Below are 17,959 nucleotides of genomic sequence, written 5' to 3'. Positions count from 1 at the left end.
TTTGAAGCGGAACAGATGCTAAGCAGATTGGCAGCTGAATCTTACCTGAACATTTACAGTGTCCACAACAGGGGAGCAGTGGCTGTGTGACACAGACAAGCCTGCCTTTCAACATTTTGCCACCAATCATCACCACCACCTACAGCCTCTGCTGCCTGAGGCAGCTGGGCCACTCTGCCAAATGGTAGGGCTGGCCCTGCATTGACCTGGCATTGCACACAGCTGTATTTCCTTGGCTTGCAAACACAGTGCAGTGCTCACATAGTGTGAATGCAGCTACTTTAGCCCTTACAACTGATATATTGCTTTGCTGAATTAAGCTCAGTGCTTACTGCATTATCTTTAGCTTTTGGGAAACCACTGGGAAATAGGAGCACTAAAAAGGCCTGTACACAGAGTAGTTAATACCTACTGTATCTCCTCCAGAGGCTGGTGACTGGAGCTTAATCTTGAATGCATTTTGCTAAGAACTGGGAGCAAGCTGGCTTCTATACATTTTCCTGCCCTTTTGTACCAATCACAGCCACTTTCCCTCCACATTCTCTTATAATGAAAGATGACTGGAATGTCTTAACCTCTAGCTGCACAGTGTACACAAACTGAACAGAAAGATAAAATGTTTGATCTTTTCCAAAGCATGTGTCACACAAGTTAAATGAAAGTGTCGCCTAGGCTAGCAGTTCGTTAGGTAAATGTTTGCCCTGGCAGAATATTAGGTGAGCTTGCCTTCACCATGTGGCTGCTAGACTATGTTCTTAAGATGAACAGAATCCCGTTGGCAGTGTAAGGAATGTGCTCTCCTTTCATTTGCAGCTGGCAGCTGGTAGCTGTTAAGAGAGTTGTGTCTGCATGGTAACCTTTAACTGAGTTCTAAGCACTTCCTGCTTCTAGTCATCTATAGAACGGTTTCTAGGTAGATAAAAAAAAAACTTCAAGTCTCCCTTACATTGAGCATATGCACACAAAATGGATAAGTGGAACGAACTGTTTCAGTTCAGTAAGTAACCAAGGCAGGTTATTTAAGGGTAAAGGGTTTATTTAACCCTATTTAAAGGGTAAAGGGACTCCTGACCATTAAGTCCAGTCGCGAATGACTCTGGGGTTGCGGCGCTCATCTCGCTTTACTGGCATAGGGAGCCGGGGTTTTGTCCTCAGACAGCTTCCGGGTCATGTGGCCAGCACGACTAAGCCGCTTCTGGCGAACCAGAGCAGCGCACGGAAATGGGAGCTCACACCGTCGCGGGGATTTGAACCGCCGACCTTCTGATCGGCAAGCCCTAGGCTCTGCCACCAAAGGTGCCCCAAAGTTTATATTTTATGCATCACCAGTTCCTAATTCATTTACAGGTACTTTGGCACAAGTGCTACAAGCCAAATGGAGAGCAAGGGTTCCTAAACTGGGCTCTGTGGACCACCAGTCCTCCATGAGCTTCATTTAGGTGGTCTAAAGTAGATGAGGTTGAAGATGGGAAATGACATTTCCATAGCACTAAATATTCATATTGATTTTTAATAGTATTTCTATTGCTTTTTATTTCCTACATGCTATTATTTATTTATTTATTTATTTATTTATTTATTTGATTTAAAGATTGACAAAAGTAGTACAGTACCTTTTGTGTGTTACAAGGGCTGTGGGTGGCTGCAGCCAATGTGTGTAGACTTCTAGTCAAGCTGCAAGAATGCATGGGCCTTGCATGGACCTCTAGGCTTCCTGCCTACAGATGTATTTATGTTAATGCTGAATTTATGATGATACGCTCAATTAAATTTGTACCTTTGGCATCTCAGGAGGTTTCTCGGGTTCTGAAGAATTTGCAGCAGCGAGGGTCGTGCTCTGGGGGACCTGTCCATTGGCATGAGTACTACCTAGGATACACAGTTAAAAAGAAAGAAAGAACAGGCTTGCGAAACCAAATTCGAGTGATTAAAGGCAAAAATCATTCTTATTTTGAATCACGATTGAAATAATACACTAAGCTCCACAGGATACTAAAGTACCCTGTGAATAGTTTTGCATGATGTTGTTGATGCTTCTCTAAGGAGCTGCAGACATGCCCTACTCCTGACAAACTAAGTAAGGGGACCAAGCCAAGAAGAAATCTCTGTGGCTTGAACTGTACTGTTCTGCAGAGGATTATGTGAACTTGTTCAGTTGGCCAGGAGTGTCATATCTTACTCTTCAGTTTAGGATATGCAGCAGCTTCTCTCTCCCCCCCCCCCCTTGAACTTCTAGTTTCCCTTTTTAGAAAATGTTGAGCTGGCAAAACAAGAATATGTTTCAATGAGAATTCTTCAACCTTGGGAGCCCAGCTGTTGTTGAACTCTTTGACACTTATCATCCCCAGCCAGCTTAGCCAATTATCAGGGATCCTGGGAGTTTTAGTGCAACAACTTCTGAAGACCCAAAGTTGAAGAGGCCAAGTTAAGCTATAACTAAAATACAATCCAGAAGAACTATAGTACACTTTGGGAACTATAGTACACCTGTGTCCAAATGTTAAGAACATGGGAAGCTACTTTATACAGAGTCAGACCTACTGCTCCATCTAGCTCAGAATTGTCTACACTGAAGGCTCATCTACTTTTTCGCTTCTCCAGTGATTTCAAGGCATGAGCCCAATAAGTTTTTCTCTTGTCCCACCCTTTTCCCCAGGAAAACCCACTGCTTACCGCTGAATCAGAACAAACGCCAATCTGCAGAAAACCCAACATGCAGGATATTCTTCCATAACTTATGTACACACACACACAATTTAACATTTACCATATATCATATACCTTTTGAAGATGATATTGCAGCAGTGGAAGATTGAACATTCCCTAGCTTGGTCAGTCGAGAAGCTAAGCCAGCCTTCTGCACTGCGCGGGTGTAGTTATCATACAACGTCTTTCCATACTGAGAAAATAAGCACATACTTTAGCCTATATACAGAATATTACCACCAATGCCCCTTCAAAAGAATAAAAGCACACTTTCCTGCTTCCTGATGTTTTGACTAATACAACCAACCCTCCACAGAGATACTCTCCAGTGAATGGTACTAGGTCTGCCAACAGCATCTAGTATAAATGTCAGTACTATAAAACTACAGGCGCAAGGATTTGTTTAAACACATCAGAGCAGATGGGTGTCTAGAATCCAATACATTTGTAAAGTCATTTCCATTTGTTGGGTTCAGAGATCACCTACAGCCCATTCTATTAAGTACTGTATTTGGCAAGAGGCAATTTAAACCTTGACTCCCTAGGTTTACAATGGCTTAAATTCACACGCTGGATGAACTCACTTGTGGACCTAGCCCATCCTATTTTATCTGCTTATGTAAGAATTCCAACCACACTCTTCTGATGCTTCATTCAGGGTGGTTTGCAACACTGATCGGAGGAGGCTGGTGCATTAGGCCAACCAGGACTTATCCCTACCACACGAAATGTCTTGCTATTACATTTCTGCACCTTACCACAAATGTGAAACTGGGGTGGTAACCTCTGGCATGTTCATACAGAAGACTGGCTTGCTGGGTGGTTGCACGACATCATGGTGAGTTACCAGCTGGCAAACTATTACCTGAATTCACCCATTGGCAGTGCAGTCCATGCATGAGCTGATGCATGCTGCAAATGGGAAGAGCAACCTTCACCAGATAGGAATCCTGATCCACAGGTATAAACCATGTGTGAGCACATTACAATCTTTGTCTTGTTTTCCTTACTGCAGTTAGAACAGCTTATTCATACTTTTTCAGATGGCTGATGAGACTTCTCTAGGCTCCCACAACCTAATTACATTTGCATCTGTATTATTTCACATTTACACAAATGTCTATCCATTGTGTGCCCATATTTTACTTGGAAAGGAACAAGAGTTATTTTTGTCCATTGTGAAAATCAACAAATTATACAACTATTTTGTGTGTGTGTGTGTTTTAAAAAAACGACTGCACATCTTGCACTTCATACCTTTGCAATCCTTATGCCAGTTACCCACTGATGTAGAGACTGCCGGTCATCACAGCACAAATATCTGATATACTGAGACTCCTTCTGTATCTGGGGATGCTATTAATAATAAAAAATTTTATCATTAAAATAGATTGAAATTAAAATAAGTGGAAAGAAAGGATGGTCTTACGTTAGCAGGAAACAAATTAGACATACATCTGTGAACAAGTCACAAAATGCTTAATAACAAAAGGCTGCTTAGTATAAACACATTTGTAAGGAGACATTTGTTGGGTGGAAGCTTAGCTTGAAACGGCCTACTTTCAACATGACTTCCAGCCAAGTAAATGTGAGGCATGTCACAGTTCTGAGCTTAGCATTCAGTGTGTAAATTGAGGTCTCCATTGAGGACTGTCATCTAGAAGATTAACATATCTGCAGTTTCCAAGAAGCAAGCAAATTTTTGAGAAGCATATGAAGTAGTCTCTGCTCCACATCCCCTAATTTAGGATTTCTGTGTCTCTGGTGTCAGCTTGCATACATATTTTCCCCGGTCCCAGTATTTTTTCTGCATACGTTAAAAAAACAACAAATCCATCCCTGCCCCTCACCGCCTCCCTACTATGTGTGTTAATTTTTGAGGTTGTCATGCATTAACTTCAAAGTATAACCTTGTTAGTGCTTAATGGAAAATCTGCTTAGTGCTTAATGGAAAATGCTTAATGGAAAACTGCATAAAATGTAGACTATAAAAGGACATCTGATCATGAAGTCCAATGTGTTCCGAGTTCCGTATTTCATTCATTTACTATTTAGCTAATTTATGGGCCACCCTTTAACAAAAAATATCCCAGGGTGAGTTTCATTACAAACTTGTTCCACCTAATCACTAGTACATGGCAGCAAAGGTACATGGCACAAAACTTTGACCCAATTCGGCCCATGACACCTATTCCTTTTATAACATATGGCAAATGTTTACTGAATACATAAATTGTTCAGACTGTGGCAGGAATCCACCCCACACTCAAGCGAAAATGTGGTGTGATCTTTTAGAATAATCATGTGAAACTTTATTACATAGCATGACAAAAGTCTGTAATTTTATCAGGACAAATTATTTGTTCACTGTTGCAACAATTGTTTTTTTTCAAAATGTATCTTCTGCACCATGAAAAATGTAGGGCAACTAAAATGTTCGCATGCTAAGTAGAATGGTCAGCTCAGTGCTGATGAGTACTTCCATTCTAGAAATGATTCTTCCGTCTTCTATTGGGCCACAGAACTAGGAATTTTGATGCGTTGTAAGTATCAGTTAAATCCAGCAGATGGCATCAGATACTTTTCAATTTTTAAAGATCTCTTTTAACCAAAACAAACATTACCATGACCCTAACCTTTGCCAGTCTTCCTTAATATTCCAAATAATATATTTCATTATTTTTAAGAGGCTCCGTAAGGAAGCAATGCAGATTTTCTGGTGTCTTTAAATTCAAATAACTTCACTTGAAACTCCCCTCATGAAAGCAGCTTTTTTTAATGAAATAAAAAGGCTGGCAGGGTTTTGGATACCCAAGCTGGTGTGTAATATTTAGTTATACCCTCCAGTTCTTTTCTCTTGTCTTCTCTCTGAAGCATTCTCATTAGTTATTGGCTGCCAATTACAACATGAGGCAGGGCCCCACTGTCTTAAGGGCTGCAACTCAGTGGCTACATGGCTTAGCGTGAAAGCTTGAGTGTATGAGTTCCGGCCCCCTCACATTCTCCAGTTGCTTTGACCTAAGCCATAGTTTGGCTTAGCGTGTCCTCCAAACCTGGGCTTGCGGTTTGTCTCCTTCAGACAAACCACAAGCAGTGGACCCAAGAACAGGCTTCCTCAACCTCGGCCTTCCAGATGTTTTGAGACTATAATTCCCATCATCCCTGACCACCGATCCTGCTAGCTAGGGATCATGGGAGATGTAGGCCAAAAACATCTGAAGGGCCGAGGTTGAGGAAGCCTGCCCCAAAACAAAACCTTGGTTATAGATCATGGTTTGTTTGAAGCAAGAGAAACCATGAGACCCAAGTTCAGGTGACATGCTCAGCTAAACCACGGCATCTCTCTCAGAAGCTCTGCAGCAATTCTACCAAGATGTGGCTGGGGACCTCCTCTCTGAGAAACCACATATGCGTCTCATGTGTATTCACTCTTAGCCATATGTACGGACTGGATTACTGCATGGAAGGGAGCACTTTAGGAGAAGTAGCTATTTCCTTTATAGCCATTAAACTTTTACATTTCAAAGCAGAAGCCTACAAACTCTTTGGTGCCTGATAGAAGCATTCTTATTTAGACAAACTTGCCCAGATGCTTAGAATGTTGGGGTAATTTTAATCTGTTTCGTTATTTTAGCTTTTGCATGTTTAAAGTCTGGTTGTGGGCCTCCACCCTTTGATTTTACTGTTTTATCTTTTGTAAACTGCTTTGAAGTGGCGGTGTTTTTCACAATCAAGTTGTGTATGCTTTTTGTGAAACAAATATATAATAAATACAAACTACTGTCCTGGGCATAAGCATATGGTGGGCATGACCTCCCATTAACTTGGCACATTTAGTTGGAACAGCTCTCATTGTTTGAATGTGTGATTATATTATCACCAGTCAAATACCTCAGTTTGTGTCAGGTGCTGTTGCGGTTGCTCAAAAGTAACCAGGCAGGACTCCGACCTGTGTTTTACAGGCTTTATTTTGGTGCAAACTATTTACAGCGAAGAGCCCCAAAGCTCATGTCTGGCTCAATCGCTAGCAGAATCCGGGAGTGGTCTTTTTTTGTACCTCCCCCAGCATAAAAGTCTTGTCACCCCCAACCGTCTCTGCCCCTCTTTGCGCCGCAGACTACTGCGCAGGATGGGCAATGGCAAGGGCATGCTTCCCCCCTCTCCACCTTGCTCAGGAGCGGTGTTAAAGCTCTCACTTGCATCCTCTGGTCCTTGCATCTCTTCCCCACTAGAGGTGGGGCTTTCCTCCTCCCCGGAAGAGGAACTGCTTTGCAAGATTTTCGGAGGCTCCCTATAACACAACTGCCCTTTTATTGCTCGCCTCTGAGCCGATGGCAGTTCCCTGACAGTTTGTTTCTTTGCACCACATCAACCAGTTTGCTAGGGGAAGCAGGCTGGGATGCAACAAGACAAACTCCGGATTTCAGCTTTATGCAGTTTTTGAGTTTATTACACTATGAAATATTTGTACCAGATCACATGGACTAGCCCTAGAAGGCCAACATGAAAGAACATGGCAACACAATTCTCAAAAGCACCATCTGAAAGATGTCTCTAAAGGTTATTACCAAAGCCCAGCTGGATAGGCTGCAATGGCAGGTACTAAGGCGTGGAAATAGGGTATGATGATGCTATTGTGCCAGCTTGTTCCCAGGGCACCAATTCTTTCACCCTAGATTAATTCCACATTATGCACCATTACTCTCAGGTTACTCATGCAAAACCTGCGCCAATAAAGCATAATTAAATTCTCCTGGTATCAGACACAACAGACTGACTAAACGAGCCAATTTACATTTAGATTACCTTGCTACTGTCAACTGTGAATATATATTTTTATTAAAAAAAAAAACCTTGGGGTTAAGATTTTATGCTAGTGACTCGCTGAATTTCCAAAAGTAATGCCATAGTGCTCATAACTTGAACTCAAAAGCAAATGCTCCTGAAAAGGTGCTACGATGCCCTAGGTTTTAGCAGGCTTTTCAGTTGAACATGGGGATGCAAATACCTAGTTGTTTGTTGGCAAAAAAGACAGACTACAAACATACTTGGAAGTTCCATTAAAATAAATAGGACTTAGTTCATTGCAACAAGGCTAAGACCTGTACATAGCCAATCCTCAAAGCTCTGTGTCTGGCATGCATAACTGTTCATTTAAAATCAGTGCAAATTGGGATTTATCCTTCAAATATTTCAGCAGTTCTGGAGCATGCCAGGCTTTCCAGCCAAACTAGACATGATGCAGGATATTCAGTTCAAAAGATCCTCTGCATTTTAAAAAAAGGTGTTAATAGCAGCTGGGAGCCTGGGAAACTGAAGAAACTTGGTGTGTAATGTGAAGTGTATCATGAGGAAAACTTTTATACTTCAAGAATTCAAGTCAGGATCATGGAGCTTGGGGGGGGGGGACTTAGCATTCCCACCATGCCATTTTTCCAATCGACGTTCATCTAAAACTCCATTTCACACTGTCATACCTAATTTGTGTTGCAATCCTGGAAGCCATGACCCAAGTCTGGGGCAAGTACTGTTGGATTAGAAAACCCCAGCAGAGATTTTAAATCACAAAACATGAAGCAAAGAAAAGCATGGAAATATAAGCTGTAAAAACTTTAAAATGTGCTCTTCTATTCGAGTCCCCAAATGTCCCTTTTAAAAGCTTTCCCCAAGCTAATCCACACCCCACAGCACAGAGACAGACCACACCTTTGGTAAGTCATAAAACTGTTTACCTACAAAAATCTTCAAAGGTCAGATTCATGTGCTTTTCCACGCAGCAGTCAGAAAAGATGTACAGGCAGCCAAAATATGATTTAATTACAAAAGGTAAAGGTTTCTAAACTATTGGCAAAGAAAAAAAAATACTAGTTTCAGACTCCGATCTGGTCGGAAACAAAAAAGGCTGGTTAAAGCCATGCAGAGCTCCTTACATTTTGAGTCACATGGAAAAGAGGAATATAATAAAGGCTTGGTGACCTTTTCCTCTCAAGGCAGGAAGTGGCATAGGCTTAGGCTTAGGCCTGACAGGGCAGCTTACTCTATGGGTTAAGCCCTTCATTGATTAGATTCAAACAGGCTAGAGTTATATGAGGTTGAAACCCTGCTATTTCCCTCTCTTACCTTTGCCCTCTAAAGATTGTTTATATCCAGAAATTATAGAAATCTCACTTCCATTTCTAGGCTCTAACTAGTAGAGTTTTACAGAACAACAGGATTGCACTACAAATGTGACACATGCTTAGAACAGCCACTCCAGAATGCATGATCTTTTGTACCTACCTTTAAGACAAAACAGTGGTCTGTAGGTGCCTTATACTTTGCTTTGTACTGAACACCGTAATAAACATTTACGTTCTCAAACTGTATGAAGCAAGCCAAATCCCGAGATGTCTACAAAATTAAAGCCAAACACACCATAAATTATTATAGGTTAAGGTAAAAAAGGTAAAAATTATACGAAATTACATTATGACACTATACACGGCCGTCAGGTTAGTCTGATCCTGTTTCTTGATGCAAAGACTTTTAAGCGTAACGACAACAGAGAGAAAATCCGACTTGAGGCTTTTCCTGAGCTTTCAAGTTAAAAATGAGTAGCTGCACTAAGATTTACATCAGAAGCTGGTTTGTGTACTGATTTTCTGTGTAGCCTTTTTATTTCCTAATTCGGTACCATGAACTTTCCTAAACAGATTTCTTACCCATGTATTCTAACTCAATCTGACTTTAGTTTCCTTTTTAGAAGTGTATGCAAGTTACTGTGATCCCCTGGAACCAATGTATCCTTAGATGTTTCTATAATGGCTGTGTAAACACAACACCTCTAAAACACATTCAAAGCACATTCTTCTGCTCAAATATTTAAGGGCGCAGTCTGTATCGAGGCAACACCGGGTGTTGAAATTTTGCGTCCCTAATGATTTTGCAGCAAGGGTAACTGCGCCTGTGGCCTCCCCAATGCTAAAACACTGGGTGGATCATCACTTTGAGGCGTAAAATACAATGGCCACATGTGCAAGAAAACCACATATATAATTCATGGTCACTGGAAAATGCCAGCATGGGTTCAAGCATCTTTATAAAATAATGAATTTTTCTCCAGTCATGTTCAAGGTTTATTTGTATACAAGTGCAAAGTTGATCTGTGATTCTGCTCCAGGCTGCATCAAAAGGGCAAACCTCCCTCTCGCCTCTAGTTGCCTTTTGTCTAGTGCTGTGAAATAGCCCTTGCTTGTTCTTAACGGGTTGCTATGGCAACGAAGTTTTTCTTAGTAGTGCACCCAATTTCCGAGCTAAGGGACTGTGAGTAAACGACATAACACAGGCATTCATGTGATGCTTCTTTAATGGAAATGGAACACAAGTCTCAGAATTCTTCCTGACTTTGGCTACGCTTTAAGCCAACTGATGGCAAACTAGATGCGGCGTTAAATAGGTATTTGCATTTAACGTGCACGTTTATAAAGACTGCAAATGGAAGCTCTGCTGGGGGGTGGGTCTCAGTAGCCATGGCGACTGCAGCAAGAGTCCCTCCTCTGAAGTTCTTTGCAATTTTCTCAGCTCTGCAGCAAGGAATCAAGGGTTAAACTCACCTTCCACACCTGATGCTATCCTGACAACTATCACAACCACACCTGTGCCTTCTATTTGTGTTTTAATACTGTTAACCCCCCATCATCCACTCCAAACAGCTTCCTCCCAAATCAGCTTTTTCTGGACTGAGGATGGGGGAAAGGTGTGTTAGGAGTTCAGTTATGCATAGCTGCAGGTAACTGGTCATTAGGACCTGAGAAAAAAGCATGCTTGTAGACCTTAAGGACATAAAGCTAGGAAGGGCAGGGCAAATTGCCAGTGGGTGGGATTTCAGTGCCATGCACTGCTCATGACCCCTTCCACAACTGAATTGAGTGGAGCCCTGTAAACGGTGCAAATAATGAATTCGCATCTTTACAGGTCCCAGACTGTAACATGCTCTGTGATGTTTTAAGTGAAGAATATATGCACGCATGTTACTGGTAGAACAGAGATATGTCCCTCCAGCCGTGAATTGCTGTTCACTTTCCTTATGTATTTCTGGAAGGCAATTCAAGGTGAATTTTCAGACATGATACTGCCGGACTGTGCCCATTCACCTCAACAAAATGTGCATGAATAGAATGGAAATGCCATAGTACAATACTGGATTGCACCCTCAGACTTGGATCCACGCAGCAGTGGATCCACTACTGAGCCTTCTGCTCAAGTGAGGACCTCCCTCCACCCCCTCACCAATTTAAGCTGATTTCCACCCTCCCTCCAGCTATAGTCTCCTTTACTATCCCTTATGCATTTGTGGGAGGGGGCACATGGGTGGCAACTATAGGAAGCTCAAGCTTGTTAGTAATATACCAAAATCATAGATTCAGAGAATCCCTTTGCCTCTGTGGGGGGCGGGGAACCAAAACAAAAGGAGAGAGAAAAGGGATTCCTTGTCTCCCCTCAAAAGCTACATCCTAGGGACGTGGGTGGCGCTGTGGGTTAAACCACAGAGCCTAGGACTTGCCGATCAGAAGGTCGGCGGTTCGAATCCCTGCGACGGGCTGAGCTCCCGTTGCTCGGTCCCTGCTCCTGCCAACCTAGCAGTTCAAAAGCACGTCAAAGTGCAAGTAGATAAATAGGTACCACTACGGCGGGAAGGTAAACGGCGTTTCCGTGCGCTGCTCTGGTTCGCCAGAAGCGGCTTAGTCATGCTGGCCAAATTACCTGGAAGCTGTACGCCGGCTCCCTTGGCCAATAAAGCAATATGAGCGCCGCAACCCCAGAGTCGGTCACGACTGGACCTAATGGTCAGGGGTCCCTTTACCTTTACCGTTATTATCCAGACAAAGAACAATCTTTGGTAGAAAGGTGCATGGCAAATATGCTAAAGGAAGGAAGGAAGGAAGGAAGGAAGGAAGGAAGGAAGGAAGGGAGGGAGGGAGGGAGGGAGGGAGGGAGGGAGGGAGGGAGGGAGGGAGGGAGGGAGGGAAAGAAAGAGGCTATCAAAGCCAAATTTGATACTTTCTCTAACTTTCTCTTTAGCCTGCCTTGAACAATGGCAAGACTCTTCCGCTTGCCTCGAGCCAAAAGAAAACCCTGAACGTTTGCAAACTGTCGAGATACGTTTCCATAGGGAACTAGACGAAAAGTAATGGCACCTTTTTACTTTGAATGGGCAACTACAGATTTGGCCTTTTTGGTTTCCTTTCATGCCTGGGTTTTAAAGAAACGAAATGTTTTTTTAATCTAACTGGAAAAACAAACCTGGAGGGAGTGGGGGTGGGAGCAGCCCCAAAGGAGGCCAGCAACTCTATTCTAATATTTGCACAAGTGCTGCTGCCCAAAGAAGGACCCCTCTCAGGTACACCAGATGCTGCCCTTAGAATGTCACCTCGGGATTTCTTTACTTTCACCTTCATGAATTGCTTTATTGCCTGAAAGGATTTCTTTGACTTGCCTGACCTTGGTCTTTCCTTTGGGTACGTAATAAATTCCAGAAGCTCGCAGGAGAAAATAACGTCTCTTCCAGGACTTCTTCCCGTCTTCTTTTAAATAAAGGGCCCCTTCAACTTCTGGTACAATGACAGATGTGCCACAGAAGCTTTCCTGTGGAGTGAAAATGGGGTTAGACAAAACAGAAGCGGAACGCAGGAAACGTCAGAGCCAACTAGCTCAGTTCTGCCTGCACGGGCTGGTAGCCACTTTCCGGGGCTTCCAGACCGGAGTCCTTCGTAGCCCTACCTAAAGATGCCAGGGGCTGAACCTAGTTATACATGCAAAACATGTGCCCTATCACCAAGATATGGCCCTTTGTAGGTTGTAAAGGCTATTGAGATTATGTACACCAATGATTTGCGCACTCAAAAAAGCACTACACATAGGGGAACAGCACAATAGATGGGGATCTTTCAGAGCTTTTCCAGGGACTGAACTTGAGATGTTTCTGTAGGCAAAGCAAGTGTTCTGCCACTAAACTACTGCCTGCCCACAAGCAGTTGTGTTAGCATGAGCAGCACACTGGCCACAGGTTAGCAGATTAACTATACAAAAATAATATCTTCTAAGGCAGCCTTTCTCAAACTCCCATCATCCCTAACTACCAGGACCAGTGGTCAGGGATGATGGGAGTTGTAGTGCAACAACATTTGGGGGCCCAAGTTTTAGAAAGGATGTCCTAATCTTTTGTTGTTGTTGTTCTTACCACCTTAAACAATCTGGTGTCATCAGCAAACTTGGCTTACCTCACTGCTTACCTTTAACTCTAAATCATTTGTGATTTAGAGTTACAAAGTCAATACTGATTCTTTGGGGACCTCACACCCCTCCACTGTGAGAACTGTGCATTTAATCCTACTGTGCTAGAGCTCCCTGTTTTTGCAAAAATGAAGAACCTGAAACACGTCTATTGTGTTTGGGGTCTTAGGAAGACATCCATCCATTTCATAGCCAAATGCAGTGTTGCTTATCCCAAAGTTTTGCTTACCTCCAGTAAAGCCTCTTTGCTTTTTTCATTCATTTCCTTGCTTTCATTTTTCCCTTTATTGGTCAAGTAGAAATTCTAAGTAAAAATGCAAAGAAGGGTGATGATGATAAGGCAATGTCCATAAACTGGGAAGGTCACTAGACCTAAAACAACAGGTCAAATAGCAGGTGTCTACCAAATTGCATTTCACGGCAAAGTTCCATATAAAGTTTCCAGTGAGATGGGCAATCAGAGCTCTCAGGAGCAGTAGGTGTGCCTGTTCATTTGCCTAGCAAGCAAGCAGGCAGTAGCAGGGAGGAGCTGGAGGAGCAGCTGGTGACAACTATGATGAAAAAGTGAGGGCCTTGGACAAGTCAGAGAGCCAATCAGAGCTCTCAGGAAGGTGTAAAAAACAGGTATTTTATTGCTAAGTTTTTTTTAAAAAAAAACAACACCTGCATGCTATTGCACATTTTCTATGCAAAATAATTTTCGGTGTGTGTATCCTCATTCATTAGAGTGGACCACTTGCTTCCTATGACCTCTACTTTTATTATACAGATTATGATTGGTGAAGGCTGGTGAGGAATTTGGCAAAGAAGCGCAAGAGGTGAGAAGTCTGAGTTAAACATGGAAACAAATTTATGTGACTTCACATGACCATTTTGAATATGAGTCTCCCCAATGGAAAGAGAGGAGAAGGTATTTCTGTACATAAACAGTGTATTCATGATACATACGAAAGGCATTGACACTTCAATCCTATACCGACTTTCCCTGGAGTAAATCCCATAGAACTATGCTGCCAAAGCCCAACCCTAATCACATTTACTTGGGAAAGTCCTTGAAATTTTAATGGGACTTAACTTCCAGGGAAGTACCATATACATAGAACAATCATGCTCTTCTCGGACACTGAGACTTGCACAGGAAACCAAAATTTCAGCGAGGCCTGCACAGAAAACACATGCATTGCACCTAATGTCCCCTTAAAAGACGACCAAAGCTGTTTGCATTTGTTTATGTTTGCATATGCACGAACAAACCCGATTCTCATCTTGCTATTGTCACTGTGGAACAAACTCAAAACAGCTGCTCACAGCCTTTTTTTTATAAAAAAGAACTTCCTCTGGCTAGAAGCAATTTATATTTGAGCATCTGGTATTTATTTAAAGGGGAAACAGACCACCCTGTATCTTTAACTCAGTTGCTATAGACCACATTTTGGTACTGGTAAACAAGAAGGATAATTGACAGGAGTTTTTGACAACAGCATATGACCTTGCTTGTCAAACCCATATTAATACAGATGTGTTTTTTCCCTGTGTCTCATTTTTCAGCATTGTTGCTTATTTGATACTCTTCCATTTCTAAAAGGGGAAAATGCTTGCCATTCAGCATCCTTCACGAAGCAGGCTGGGCCAAAGGATGAGGCTGCATGCTGCTATACAGGTGGATATATTGTCATGTGATCTCCTATAGACTACAGCACCACTGAAGATGACCACACATGTCTGAAAGAAAATACTATGAGGAGAAATAGTCTCTGACAAGGCAGAAACTATATGCTTCTTAGTTCTGTTGCAAATTATACAACGTAAAAATGCTGGTGAGCATTATATTGTATATACACGCATGGATGCAAAGGAGAGGCTATAGATTCTTGTAAGCCACCTTGTTATGAGATATACTAATGGAGAGGGTATAAATATATTAAATAAATAAATCTGTATGAAAAGGAAGGTTGCTTAACAATTTTGTTGATTCTCCCGGGATTGTAACACAAACCTAAGTATTAGAAGTATAGCTTAAAAACTAATGTTTAGTTTCTATTTTCTACCAGCTTTCTCATTTAACAATTGGTATTTGTTGGTTGGGAGCAAAAGGATCTCTGTTTCTGTGATTCCCATGGACAACTGTTTTTCGTTATATGAAAACGTGATTCTCAAAACAAGCATTGTTCTTTTACTTTAACTAGAGAATTGCTAGTGGCCCTCAGAAAGAGTTTATGCCAAGATGTAATGTTTTGGCGCCAACGGAAAATCTACTTATTCACCCAGGATTTTGGTTGAATCTTTGCCACGGCACTTTGTAGAAAGCTATTTAACTGTGCATGTGCTCTTGCGTGTTTTACTGATGGGAATATTTTGTGGCATTTTATCAGTATTGTACCCCACTTCAAATTTTTATTGTAAAAAGCAGCAACAAAATTTATAAATAAATAAAACAGTACATTTGTAAACCAATGCTTTATTGTGTTACTGATTATTGGTTAATTATCAGTTGTAGTCAACTAACCTTTGCTCAGCGTAGATAGACCCACTGAAATTAATGGGCCTAAGTTGGTCACAGCCATTCAGTGGGCTTACTCTGAGTAAAAGTTAATTGAATACAAGTTTATATGATTCCCCCCCCCCATTTTTATTGGCGTTCTACCCAGGTTTGGGATTATTTTAGAGTGAAAAGCAGGTAATGAATTTTATTTTTTAAAAAGCGGAATTTGATGTCCTTCTGCTGTTATTTTCCTTTATGTGTCGTGGCAAGCATAAATAAGCTAGCCCATTTACTTATTCCAGGTCATCCTTCACCCACCAGTACACAGGAAGGTTGGGGCATAGTGATTGAGGCAGCTGTGTAGTAATTATCTGTATTTTCATTGTTGAGTGACTGCACCTGGCTCTTCCTTATTAACCACACAACGTCCTGCTAATTAACTGAAAGAGGGGTGGATTCCTTGGTCCATTGCTCTGCATGCAGGCTGTACACCAAATGAAACTTTATCAAACACACACAATTAAGACTATGTTATCATAAGCAGTATGGGCTTCCAAGGTCACTATGCATCCCCCCTAAATGTGGGTTGGATGGTTTGGTTTTCTTATGCTTTCCAGGAATTTGAGTTTTCATCCTCATACAAAACCCCACGGTCACCCCAGTTCTAAAGTGAAGATGCATTAACTGGGATGCACTGAGAGAAATAATTACAGTAGTAGCAGCAGCAGCTGGTGTGAGATCAGTTGATTCTGCAATGCTGCTAAGCCAGGTCTGGGAAACACTCCAATCTTCCCAAAGAGCAGTCCATTTGTCATAGCAGTCACTTTACAAAGTGAGTTAAATTTCACATTATAAAGATATTTTGAGGACGTGGAGTTGCACGTACTAACGATGTTGCAGCTTCCGACACAAGCTTGTGACCATCCATTTTAATGAGTCACTGGAGTAAAATGGAGCAAAGCCTTTTAACATCATTTCCCTGGGAAAATAAAACTAATTATCCCATGAACAGAGTGATTCCCAGAGCCCATGGCAAACTGAATGAGTGAAGTGGGGCTCACCAAATGGATAAATCAAGAAATCCACTGAAATCTCCCTTTCCTTGTTGGATGCTAAAATGCACTTTGGTGTTACTTCAGTTTTGACCTTCAGTGACTATTCCTGCGAATGACTATTTAGTGTTTAGCAACTAATATTGTGCTCTGATACATAACAAACACAACTCAAGATCCCTTTGATATACCAACACTGGACGCACCTTCAATCTTTGTCACTTGTGCTGCAAAGCAAATAAAATATCTAGTCATTACTGTATGAACTAAAATCTTACTATCCACTGGCTTGCCTAAGTTATGTTACTTTACCTGTGGGTTTTTAAACACAGCGTATTTTTCCTTTTTTTCCAAAAACAGAATCTTATTCTCAGTGTCCCGGGTCCAATGTGATAAGACTTCAATCACATTTTCATGGTCTTCAAAAAATCTTTCTAGGGAAACCCAAACCAGAAATGTTAAGACAGACAGATATATTACACACATGCTCAGTCTTCAGAGCACATTCCTATATTTAAATGTAGTAAAATGGTTCAAAAGGATGTGGGTGGTGCTGTGGTCTAAACCACTGAGCTTCTTGGGCTTGCCAATCAGAAGGTTGGCCATTCGAATCCCTTGAAGGGGTGAGCTCCCGTTGCTTGGTCCCTGCTTCTGTCAACCAAAAAGTCCAAGTAGATAAATAGGTACTGCTCCAGTGGGAAGGTAAACGGCGTTTCCATGCGCTGCTCTGGTTTCGGTGTTCTGTTGCGCCAGAAGCAGCTTAGTCATGCTGGCCACATGACCCGGAAAAACTGTCTGCGGACAAACACCGGCTCCCTCGGCCTGTAAAGTGAGAAAGCGCCACAACCGCAGAGTCGTCTGCTACTAGATTTAACTGTCAGGGGTCCTTTACCTTTACTTTTTAAAAATGGTTCAAAGCAATTGCTTATCCATAATATTCAGACCCCAAGAGTCATGACAGACTAGACCATACGAAAGCGTCTTTGCCAAAACAGAAAAACTTCCCAGATTTTCTTTTTTTTCAGTTTGTAAAAATTTGCAAAGGAATTCCCTAGATTTCACTAGGTACTTTGATGTTTCAGACTTTTTCTTTTAACACTCCCCGCATGTATATATTTATATATCCTTACATATAATAAACATGTAAGGCTGTCGTGATGCAGCATTTTGCTACCTACAGGTAGGTGGTGCTGTGAACTACAGCGTTATGACAAACTGGGCTTTTAGAACTGCTTGGGCATGACACCAGCATGGGAGAGTGAAAAGCAGGCAACCAGAGATTGAGGTGGGCAGACCCAGATGGGTGAGCGGGCAGACGGGTGGCCCAGGTGAAGTGTAAGGAAAGCGGGGAAGTGGGATGGCCTTGGCAAGGAGTAAAGGGAGGAGACACCGCCCCTAGTATGTGACACACACCATTAGTAGAGAGAAGACATACCAATACTAGGAG

General features: G+C 42.0%; 1 protein-coding gene across 1 annotated transcript in view; it reads right to left on the bottom strand.

Annotated features, from left to right (window-relative positions):
• Positions 1-17,959, bottom strand: part of APBB1IP (amyloid beta precursor protein binding family B member 1 interacting protein) — a 52,178-nt gene that overhangs the window by 2,835 nt on the left and 31,384 nt on the right. Inside the window, exons 7-13 of the mRNA XM_081882357.1 lie at positions 16,825-16,946; positions 13,208-13,282; positions 12,187-12,330; positions 8,986-9,096; positions 3,964-4,062; positions 2,782-2,899; positions 1,778-1,869 (exon numbers count right to left, since the gene is read on the bottom strand). Coding sequence (XP_081738483.1) covers positions 1,778-1,869; positions 2,782-2,899; positions 3,964-4,062; positions 8,986-9,096; positions 12,187-12,330; positions 13,208-13,282; positions 16,825-16,946 — 761 coding nt within the window. The remainder of the gene's footprint in view (positions 1-1,777; positions 1,870-2,781; positions 2,900-3,963; positions 4,063-8,985; positions 9,097-12,186; positions 12,331-13,207; positions 13,283-16,824; positions 16,947-17,959) is intronic.

The sequence above is a fragment of the Podarcis melisellensis genome (genome assembly GCF_964234715.1).
Source record: "Podarcis melisellensis genome assembly, chromosome: 12".
Taxonomy (NCBI): Eukaryota; Metazoa; Chordata; class Lepidosauria; order Squamata; family Lacertidae; genus Podarcis; species Podarcis melisellensis.
Note: the sequence above shows the minus strand (reverse complement) of the source record. Positions and strands in the feature narration are given on the sequence as shown.